The sequence below is a fragment of the Mobula birostris genome, chromosome 18 (assembly GCF_030028105.1).
Source record: "Mobula birostris isolate sMobBir1 chromosome 18, sMobBir1.hap1, whole genome shotgun sequence".
Lineage (NCBI taxonomy): Eukaryota > Metazoa > Chordata > Chondrichthyes > Myliobatiformes > Myliobatidae > Mobula > Mobula birostris.
In genome coordinates, this window is record NC_092387.1 from 66,589,098 (window position 1) to 66,601,023 (window position 11,926).

The 11,926-nt window shown below is 44.0% G+C and overlaps 1 protein-coding gene across 2 annotated transcripts in view; it reads left to right on the forward strand.

Moving 5' to 3' along the window:
• The window catches only part of camk2g2 (calcium/calmodulin-dependent protein kinase (CaM kinase) II gamma 2), a 495,645-nt gene extending 485,603 nt beyond the window's left edge, over window positions 1-10,042 (forward strand). The window contains exons 19-21 of one of the 2 annotated variants that reach the window (XM_072282861.1): window positions 4,510-4,604; window positions 6,187-6,432; window positions 7,734-10,042. In XM_072282861.1, the coding sequence (XP_072138962.1) occupies window positions 4,510-4,604; window positions 6,187-6,419 (328 nt within the window). In that variant the 3' untranslated portion in view covers window positions 6,420-6,432; window positions 7,734-10,042. The remainder of the gene's footprint in view (window positions 1-4,509; window positions 4,605-6,186; window positions 6,433-7,733) is intronic. The other variant, XM_072282859.1, reaches the window with a different exon arrangement.
• The last annotated feature ends 1,884 nt before the right edge of the window (window positions 10,043-11,926 follow it).

The window sequence follows — 11,926 nt, forward strand, 5'->3', positions numbered from 1 at the left end:
CTGGAACAGTCCTTTGTGAGTGTTGATTGTGATGAACTTCCTGCTTGACTCCTCGATCTCCATTTGCAGGTAGGCTTGTGACAAGTCAATCTTTGAAAACCTCTCCCAGCCTGCCAAAGATGCAAAAATGTCTTCTATTCGTGGCAGGGGATACTGCACAGTACACAGCACCGGACTGATGCTCACGTTGAAATCCCCACATACGCAAATGACTCCAGCCTTCCGGTTCTTGATCACTGGGACAATGGACGGGCCAGTCACTCCACTCGACCTTGGAGAGAATTCCAGGTGCCTCCAAGTTCTGAAGTTCAGCATTCTCTTTAGGATGTAGTGTGCAAGGCACTGGACGTTCTTTATGGAAACTTGGTGTTGCTGTTTCATCCAGTTCAATTCTGGCCTTCACATCTTTGAGTTTACCAATCCCCTTCTCAAACACTTCCTCATTAGCATCAAGTCTCTGGTTAGTGCTACCATCTGGGCTGCCGTGGTGTTGATACCACACTGAGAGCTTTGATTGAGTGCCAGTCCAGTTAGATTTTTCTCAACCATTCATATCTGAAAAGTGCTGGCCCTCCACTTTTCAATACAAAAGTTCTAATTGTTGTGTTTGGCTTCCATGTCACACTTACGTTCAGTATGCCTTTGGGAGACACTTTTTTGCCTGTGTATGTCTTTAACATCACTGAGGTCTTCTCTAATGTTATCTTAGAAAACAGTCTGTTGTAGTCAGCCTCTGGAATTATGGACAAAGCTGACCCTGTATCCAGCTCCATTTTCACCTTTACACTGGATACATCTGTTGTGACCCAGATGAGTCTGTGATCTGCTTCAGTTATACTATGCAGTTGTAGGCATGACAGTTCACATTTGTCACACTCTGTGTTGTCTGATTCTGTTTTCCATTCAGTAACTTTATGCATTTGCTTAGCTTTGTGTTTGAGACTTTTCACTCGGTTGTGCTTTTTGTCTGCATGCACACTCTATGTGACCTTGTCTGTGGCACATTCTGCAGACTTTTTCTTTAAGCCAGCAGTTATTTGCATCTTGGAAGGACTTGCATCATCAATACATTTTTGCACTATTCAGGGACAATTTGTGCATTTCACATTCTAACCTCCTGCTGTAAGGTGTTGTACTTTCTCCCCATGGCTGCATGAATTTCCTCCACATGGTAATATTGAGACTTTATAAAGCACTGGTGAGGCCTCGCTTGGAGCATTGATAGTAAGTTTGGGCCCCTTGTCTTACGAAGGAAGTGCTGAAACTGGAGAGGGTTTCGGGGGGGGGGGCACAAAATAATTCCAGGATCGAATGGCTTTTCATATGAAGAGAGTTTGATGATTCTGGGCCTGTATTCACTGGAATTCGGAAGAATGATGGGCATCGTTATTGAAACCTATCAAATGGTGAAAGGCCTTAATCGAGTGGACGTGGAGAGGATGTTTCCTATGGTGGGAGAGTCTAAGACTAGAGGACACACCCTCCGAATAGAGGGGTGTCCTTTTAGTACGGAGATGAGGAATTTCTTTAGCCAGAGAATGGTGAATCTGTGGAGGCCAAGTCTTTATTGATATTTAAGGCAGAGGTTGATTGACTCTTGATTAGTCGAGACATGAAGGGATTCGGGGTGAAGGCAGGAGATTGAGGCTGAGAGGGAAATAGGATCAGCCATGATGGAAAAGCGAAGCAGATGCAATGGGCCAAGTGGTCTGATTATTCTCCTATATACCAGTTGAGATGATCTAAACATAATTTAAACCATGATCTTTGGAAAATGCCAACAGGAGACTCTGGTCTTTTTATTATTGTGGAGTATTGTGAGCAGTTATCTGAGAAAGGATGTGTTGGCATTAGAAAGGATCCAGAGGAGGTTCATGAGAACGATCTATCTTAATCTTGCTTTATATTGTTACTGATATATATATATATTTGAACTAATTCTCCTCTTGATTGTATTTATGCTTTTTCTTTAAATCAATAAAAAGATTAATAAAGAAAGAAAGAGAATGATTGCGGGGTTAACGAAGGGTTAACATATAAGGAGCATTTGGTGGCTATAGGCCCTGTACTCGTGGAGTTTGCAAGAATGGGGGGGGGGAGGGGAGCTCATTGAAACCAATCAAATATTGAAAGGTCTGGATAGAGTGGGCAGGATGCTTCCTATAGTGAAGGAGTTTAGGACCAGAGGGTACAGTCTCAGAATAGAAGGGCGTGGAGGAACAGAGATGAGGAGGAATTTGTTTAGCCAATGGTGGTGAATCTGTGGAATTCTTTGCCACAGAATGCTGTGGAGGTCAAGCCATTGGGTAGACTTAAATCAGAGGTTGAGCAGTTCTTGCTTAGTCAGGGTGTCAAAGGTTACAGGGAGAAGCTAGGAGAATGGGGTTGAGAGGGGGACATTAAATCAGCCATGATGGAGTGATGGAGCAGACTTGATGGGCCATTCTCTTGTGGCGCAGCTGGGAGAGGCGCTGCCTCACAGCATAGGAGAGGTTCAAGTTCAATCCCGACCATGGGTGCTGTCTTTGTGGAATTTGTACGCTCACCCTGTGACAGTGTGGGTCCCTGCCCTCCGGGTACTCTGCTTCCCTCTCACATCCCAATGTCATGCAGGTTGGTGATTAACTCAAAAATCCAAAGTAAATTTATTATTACGGTATCTATATGTCACAAAATCCTTCCTCAAGATTCATTTTCTTGCAGGCATTCACAGTAGAACAAAGAAATACAGTACTGTACAAAATTCTGAGGCACATATATATTGCTCGTGTGCCCAAACTCTTGCACTGTACTGTAATCATTGTATGTATTGCACTGTATATATAGCTAGCGTGCCCAAGGATCATTGTATGCATTGCACTGTACTGCTGCCACAGAAAAAATGACATGTGAGTGATGATAAACCTGATTCGAACATGGAGTCTCTATTGTGGACTGAGAGTGGGAAGGGGCCAGGGAGAGGGGAATCATGGTTGGGAAAAGGGGAAGGGAGAGGGGAGAGAGCAGAAAGCACCGAAGAGACATTCTGTAATGATCAATAAACCCATTGTTTGGAATCAAATGATCTTGCCTGGTGTCTCAGGGCTGGGTGTGTCTGTACCTGCACCACCCCATGCCCCAGCATTCCTCCTCTGCCACCTGTCCCACACCCCTCCCGTGACACTCCACCCTCACCATTCCCAACGTCCTTTCCTCCTGCCAGGTTTACAAACACTTGCTCTCTGCTCCACATTGACGAATACGGTACTGTGCAAAAGTCTTAGATACATATGTTGTTGTTGTTGTTCGTCCATCGTACGTCGATGAGGACCTCGACACCATTATTGATGGTGTCGAGACTAGCGCGTGATTTGGATTTAAGTGAGGGAGAATTGTGCAGCATCTGCCTCACTCTCTCTTCCCAATTCCCATCTGGGTCCAGTGGCAAGACAGAATCGAGACGGCTGGAGATGGGACTAGGTGCAGTGGATGACCAGGACGTCTTCTGTGTCTTGTCCTGCTCTACACGTTCCACGACGCTTGCAGAGACCACCTTCTTGACCATTGGACCTTCCATTGGTCTCGTCCGCTCAATCCGCCGGAGTCTGTCTTCACATGCTGGGATAGACAACTCCCTATCTCACCGAGGGTTTGAGACCCGTCGGCTATGTACAAGTATGTACATATGTACAAATAAATGAACGAATAACACTGAGAACATGAGTTGTAGAGACTTGAAAGTAAGCCTATATTCCATGGAATCAGCTCAGAGTTGAGGTGAATGAAGTTCTCCACACTGGTCCAGGAGCCTGATTGTTGATGGGCTGTCAGATTTCCGAATGGACAATGAACCTGTGTACACTACCTCACTGTTTTAATTTTGCTCTCCTTTTTGCACTACTCATTTAATTCAATGTATATAGCTTTCTGTAATTAGTGTGTTTGTTATTACGTATTGCACTGTTGCAGAACAATACATATGACGATATTAAATGGGATTCTGATTGTGAACCTCATAGTGTGGGACCCCAGGCTCTTGTACCTCTTTCCTGTATCCTGTAAACTTCCCCACGTTTGGGTGGGAGAGGTACAATCTGGGGGATGGTAGATGGGAATGTAGGGAAAATTATAAAATCACTTCAAATCCCCCTTCCCCTACCCACTTACCCTACCCATCACCTGGCCTCACCTATCACCTGCCATCTTGTACTCCTTCTCCTCCCCCCACTCACCCACCCAACCCTTCGCCAGACTTCACCTATCACCTCCTTACCCTCTCCCTTGGGGTGTGGGAGGAAACCTAAGCAGCTGGGGGAAACTGTCACGGAGCAGGCAGACTCCACACAGACAGCACTGAACCTGCATCTTTCCACCTGTGAGGCGGCAGCACTGCCAGCTGTCACCCCAGGTGCAGATGCTTTATCCTTTAAAATACAAATTTCTCCTGTTTCTTAAAGTCTGCCTGAAATGCAACATCATGTAATATTTTTTGGGAATCTTGAGTATAAAACAATGTTATGTTCCTTTCAGGAAAATCTGTGATCCGGGTCTTACCTCCTTTGAACCTGAAGCACTTGGAAATCTCGTGGAAGGGATGGATTTCCACAAGTTTTATTTTGAGAATTGTAAGTACGCAATTTCCTTTTGAAATGCAAATATATAACGGTGACTTTCTTCCAGACCTGAAGAAGTCCATTGATTTCTTGAATTAGTATTTACTTGATCATTGGTGGGTGGGTCAAAGGTTACAGGGAGAAGGCGGGAAAATGAGGTTGGAAGGAAAATAAATCAGCCATGGTGGAATTAGAAGAGCAATGGGTCAAATGGCCCTATTAGACTCCTACGTCTTATGGTGTAATAGGTCCAGAGTCCAGCACTGTCCATCTCACTGCATCAAATAATCAACTTGTGGGCAAATAGAGAAATGTCAAAAAGGTTTATTCTTAACAAAAAGATTTGAGGTTAGTCCATGGATTGAAGTTATACAGAGCAGAACAGGGAACAAACAGAGGAACAGGGCTTTTCAGCCCTCAGTATCATGTTGTCAAATGAAACTAATACTCTTTGCTGTACCTAGTCCGTGTCCAGTGTTCCCTCTAATTTTTAGTTACAACACTACAGTGTTCAGCAGAGGCTGAGAGCAGATCTGATTGGGGTTTCAAAGTGCAAAGTTCAAAGTAAGTTTATTGTCCAAGTACATATACATCACCATACACTGCCCTGAGGTTCACTTTCTTGCAAACTTTCACAGTAAATACAAGGAAACACAACAAGATCGTGAAAAACCACACACAGGACGGACCAAAAACAACATGCAAAAGACAACAAACTGAGCAAATACAAAAAGAAAAACAGACAAACAAAATAGTAATAAGTAAATAAGCAATAAATATCGAGAACCTGAGATGAAGAGTCCCCGAAGGTGAGTCCGTAAGTTGTGGGAACAGTTCAGTGATGGGGCGAGTGAATTTGAGTGAGGCAGGTTATCCCCTTGGTTCAATAGCCAAATGGTTGAGGGGTAATAACCTGGTGATGTGAGTCCTGAGGCTCCTGTACCTTCTTCCTGCTGGCACCAGTGAGTAGAGAGCACGACCTCAATGGTGGGGGTCCTGATGATGGATGCTGCTTTCCTGCAACAACACTTAGTGTAGATGTGCCCACTAGTCTATACGATTATGAGGAGCATAGACTGTTTCACTTTCCCAGGGTTGAAATGTCTAATACCTGAGGACGTGCAAGGGGGTCAATTCAAGGGCAATGTGCAAGTTTTTTTACACAGGAATTGGTGGAGGAAGATATAACAGGAGTGTTCAAGAGGCTCCAAGATAGACACATGAATGTGCAAAGAACGGAGGGATATGGGCATTGTGTTGACAGAAGGGATTAGTTCAGTTATGTATTTAAATACTAGTTTAATTAATTTGGCATGTATTTGTAGCCTGAAGGGCCTGTTCCTGTGCTATACTGCTCTGAATTCTAGTACTTGTCTGCTTTGTGTCTGAATAGATATATGAAAACTTTTCCAGGTCTTCGAGTTGCCAGAATGCTGGAGGAACTCAGCAGGTCAGGCAGCATCTACAGAGGGGAATAAACAGTCGATTGGCCTCTTGAGATCCCCCAGCATTTTGTGTGTGTTGCTCAAGAATTCCAGCATCTGCAGAATCTCGTGTTCAGGTTTTCAATTTCCACACTTTTCCGCTCCCTCAGTGTTGTCGAAGAACAGTAAGCCGATCCACACTACAATTCTCAACCCCCACGTTCATCTAATCGGAGAGGACGCAGCGTGCATCGCCTACATCCGCCTAACGCAGTACATCGACGGCCAGGGCAGGCCAAGGACCACACAGTCGGAGGAGACCAGGGTCTGGCACCGTCGCGAGGGCAGGTGGCAGAACATACACTTCCATTGCTCAGGAGCCCTCGCAGCTCCACTCCAGTGAACACCCTGTGCAGGTAGGAGGGCCACAGCTTCACTCCCCTCATCCTCAGCAGCAGGGACGCAACAGGGGCAGCACGATAGTGTTGCAGTTAGCTCCAGCGACCCAGGTTCTATTCCCGCCGCTGTCTGTAATGAATCCGTGATCGCCGGGTGCTCCGGTTTCCTGCCACATTCCGAAGACAGGCTGGCAGGTAAACTGGTTACTGGGGTGAAACCGGGCAGCGAGGGCTCACTGGACCAGAAGGGCCTGCTACTGTGCAGTATCTCTAAATAAAACCGAGAGAAGAGACTTGGGCATGCCAAAAGAATTAGAAATGAAAGGAGAGACTGTCTTGGTTTGGGTTATTTATTTTGGAACAGGAGGCTTTCCTACTCTTTCCAAAACATTCCTGCAGAAAGTTCTTGCCTGTCTGACCTCTCCCTATAACTCAGTGCCTCACGCCTGGGCAGCATCCTTGTAAATATTTTCTGCACTCGTTCCAGCTTAATCACAGCTTTCCTGTCGCAGTGTCATTAAAACTGAACACAATACTCCAAGTGTGACCTCACCAGCCTCTTGTACAACTGCACCCTGACCTCCCGACCTCTATACGCAATGCCCTGACTGATGATGGTAAACATAGCAGATACCACCTTTACCTCCCTGTCTGCCTGTACCTCCATTTTCAGGGACCATGTACCTGAATTCAAAGCTCCCTCTGTTCTACATTACCCAGGGCCATGGGCATTTACTGTGAAAGTCCTACTTTGATTTTGTCCAAGATTCTGAGAGTCCTAGAGCAACTTTCTCTTAGTAGAGGGATAGGAACTGGAACGGCAAATCCTGGATTTTGGTCACGCAGTGTATCACAGGATGATGGATAATGGAACTGGTGAAGGGGGATGGTGTGGGCGGTGGTTGGAGTCACTGAGTCCGAAGGCAGAGGCCCCAGTGTTGAAGCCCCTGGGTCAGTTTGACCGGAGGTCAAAGGCCAGATGTCTGCAAGCCCAGGGCCAAGGACTGGATGTTGAAAGCCCAAGTCTGTGAATTTGAGATTTCAGAGCTAAGGACTGGAGGTCTACCTGGGGCTGGAGCTCTGTCTGTGTGTGTGGGTGGGTGGGGAAAGGGCTTGTTTTGTTTTGTTCCTGATGTTGTTCTGATGAGCACAGTGGGCATGTTATGTTCGCACTGGAATGTATGGCCAGCTGCCCCCAGCACATCCATGGCTGTTAACGCAGTCAATGCATTTCACTGTATGTTTTGACGTACACGTGATAAATAAATCTGAATCTGAATTCTGAATGCAGAGTGAAAACCCTTGTCCTTTTATTTCAGCTTGGAGATGCTGGAGCGGACTTCTCGTCTAAACAGTGGATTGAAGCCAATCACTGTCATGGTGAATTCTTGAAGACCAACAGCGCCATGCGCCAGTCTGCATGTGTATGATGCTGTGGTGGCTGACTATTTGTTGTTTCCATGGACCCATCGTGTTTGTTTCTGCTGTATGGGAGATGTACAGATAAAAATGGCTGCTGTATATGTTCCTGATAACTCTAGTCTGATAGCAGAGGTTCGACCGAAATAGAGTCTGAACCCATTACTTGCCAAAGTATGGAGATCCATCCTTTAAACTTAAACTAGAAGAAACTAAAAAAATCATTAAAAAATTAACAGGTTGCAGTAGTGCTCAGATTTTAAAAAAATAAGTATGCCATTCTTGTCAAGATTTAATGGAGATGACATTAACTGTGGATGGTTAATTGTCAGTCTGAGAGTAAGGTTGTTACAGTAAGCTCAGTTGAAGAGTGTGTAAAGGAGGGTGCCTCTGCTCCTTCTGTCAGTGAGAGGTGAGGCATAAACTGCTGACCCACTAACCTACTTGGAGGCTGATGAGCAACATATGTTGAAGCTCAAAAGGCCAAGACTATGACCTCGCTGCTCTGCAAAACTGTCTGAGACACACAAAAAAAATACTTCTAGGTGATCGCATTTTTAATCTTCTCTCTCTCCTGCCGATCTATTGCAAAGTGAAGCTGTGATCTCATTTATTGAAATGGACCACACGTAATAAAGTATTCCTTTCTCATCTGTTCACATTTCTTCCAGTGTTTTTCTGCAGCAAGGTTAATATGAATGTATAATATTGAAGTTTTTTGTCGTGCCTAAGTGCAGTAATATTATCTTTGGTTTTACACAAAAAAATTGCATCCACAGGTTTGCAGTATGTTGTAATCTAGTTACTGATCACAGCTTTTTTAAACTGTCTGGTGGTTATACTCTGCCTTGTGTCTTTGAGGTATGGTGTAGGTGTATATAGCCAGATAACCTTATTTTAATGAGAGTACAAGATCAAACATGAGACGCGCGGTGTTGGCCTTTCTCAACATCGCTGTGCTGCTGGGAGGAAAACTCGTCACCCTTGGATAAAATGGTCACAACATTTAAAACATATATGCAGTTTTACAGAGGTTATGCATGTGTTGTTGTCGGTCAATATTTTCACTGTACGTGTTTACTTGACAAAAAAAATGATGTACCTAGTTCTGCATCTTTAACAATCTTGCACAGTCTTGGACAGTATGTACCACATAATTTAAGCCTAAGCTTGATATGATAAATTCCTGTTTAAAAATAAATTAATTAATTGCATTGTTACTGTATCTTATGGGGCTAATATCTTATAGTTTTAATTGAGGCAATCGATGCAGAATTTTGCATGATATATATTACAAGGAAAATACCCAGTGTTTGTTTGTTATGAATGTTGGTAGATCTTCATAGCTTTGTTACTATAGGACTTGATCTTAAAAAAAGTATTTAATAAAATGAATACAAACTATTGCATCTTGTTTTAACTGCAGCATTTTGTGGATTGGCTACCCTTAAGCCTGTGTGAATTTGTCGTCAAAGAGCATTCTCAAAATGCGATATTCAGTGTTTTCAGTTATTTCATTTAATGAGTCACAAAATATGTGAAACTGGATGTTAAACTTCTCTTGACCTAAAACATCTCCCAGTCTGTATCTGGGTTAGTTCTTGTTTAATCAGAACTCAAAAGGCAAACATGCCCAAAACCTCTCCATTCTTAGCCAACCAGGCCTCCCCCACCCCCCAGCCAGTCTTCACGTCATACCCAAACTATTCTCATGGAGAATTGATAGCACAGAAGATGGCTGTTCATTCCATTGTGTCTATACTTTGCTCTGCTTCAAACTGCCCGTTGGTCAGTTCCCTTGCTCAGAACTGTACGGGGTTATCCTCACACAGCATATCTTCGTCAACATTTAGAGGAAATCGTGAAGGAGGAACAGTCTTTATTCAGATGTGAGTCTGGTTGAAGTCCTTTACACAGACAAAGGTAAAGTTTAGACTTTTCATTGTTTCTGGGTCAGAACTCAAAAGCAAACATGCCCAAAACTCCTCCATTCCAAGCCACCCTACCCCACCACCGGCCCTCCCATCATACCCAAACCAGTTTTATAAAACGTCAATGATGCCGAAGGCCATTCAGCCCATTGTGTCATGCCGGTCAAAAAGAGCAATCTCACCAAGTTTCACCCATTTTGAGACTCGATGCTTTCAGTTACCTTTTTTCAATGTAACCTGTTTCTGTGTGTCTAGCACTTTTAAAGAAAAAAAAATAAACACACACTCTGTGTACCTATGTGAGTCTGTTTTCTGTCTCACCCCAGTGCCTGTCTGTCCCACCAACTGAGCAGCAGCCTGTAATCCCTGAAGTGGGCTGGTCACACTAGTGTGGAGTTCTTGCAGAACACTCAGTATTTAATTCAGCAATTAAACTCCTTGCTTCAAGAGTTTTAACAGTATCACCAACAATGGACTGGAGTGCAAGCACAAACATTCATAGTCATAGTCATACTTTATTGACCCCGAGGGAAATTGGTTCAATCAGTAGACCATGTATATTAAACAGACAGATCCCTGAGAAAATATTTATTTATTTTTATTTAGAAATACAGTGCGGAACAGACCCTTCCGGCCCAATGATCCGATTAACCCATCTATTTAAGACTTGTTTAATCACAGGAGAAATTACAATGTCCAATTAACTTCCTAATACATATGTCTTTGGACTGTGGGAGGAAACCAGAGCACCCAGAGAAAACGCACATGATTCCTGGGAAGAATGTACAAATTCCTACAGATGGTGTCGGAATTGAACTCTGAGTTCTGGAATGCCCGGGCTGTAATATTGATCCCTACAGATGGTGTTGATTTTGAACTCTGAACGCTAGAATGCCCGGGCAGTAATATCAATTGTACAGATGGTGTCGGGATTAAACTCTGAACGCTGAAACACCCGGGCTGTCACGTCGCTGTGCTGACCAGTACATTACTGTTATCAGCCCAGCTTGGATTATAGCGACAGACGGACAAGGCTGAGAAAATAAACCTTACTATGGACCCAAATGGATATTTGACTCAGCCGGAATTGTTTGAACTGCCGGATTTAGTGCTTCCTTGTGCACTGGTTGTACTTCACAGAGTCACTTAAGTGGTGATCTGTAACCGGGGAAACTCCTCACAGTATTGTTTACAGCTACCAAGAAGGCAGGAACATGGAAGCAAATGAGTTAAGGGCAGAGGATAGGCCGTTCCTCCTTTGGGCCTGTTCTACCATTCTTTACGAGCCTAGGTGATCTTTCACTTCACCTTCTCCCCATGTCCCTTGATTCCTTTAACATAAAGAAATATGCTCAAGGAGCACTTTATTAGGTACCCCCTGCAACTAATAAAGTGGCCACTGAGTGTATGTTCATGGTCTTCTGCTGCTGTAGCCCATCCACTTCAAGGTTCGACGTGTTGTGCATTCAGAGATGCTCTTCTGCACACCACTGTTGTAACACCTGGTTATCTGAGTTACTGTTGCCTTCCTGTCAGCTTGAACCGGTCCGGCCATTCTCCTCTGACCTCTGTCATTAACAAGGCATGTTTACACCCACAGAACTACTGCTCGCTGGATATATTTTTGTTTTTTGCACCATTCTCTGTAAACTCTAGAGAATGTGCATGAAACTCCCAGGAGATCAGCAGCTTCTGAGATCCTCTAACCACCCCATCTGGCACCAACAATGATTCCACAGTTAAAGTCACTTAGATCACATTTCTTGCTCATTCTGATGTTCAGTCTGAACAACAATTGAATCTCTTGACCATGTCTGCATGCTTTTATTCATTGCGTTTTTGCCACATGATTGGCTGATTAGACACTTGAATTAACGAGCAGTTGTAGCCACCGAGTAAAGTAGCCACGAGTGTATATCTCCCTCCTCAAATATAGTTAATAACTTTGTGATAGAAAATTCCTCTGGTACCTCACCCCTAGGTGAAGAAATTCTACATGTCGTATCCTGTGTCTGGAGCCCTCAGCTTCCGAACTTCACACTCCTTAGGAACATTCCCACTTCATCAAGTCAAGCATTTTATAGTTTTCAGTGGAATTCCCTCTCAAACTTCAAAGTAAATTTATTACCAAAGTATATATACTACCGTGAGATGCATTTTCT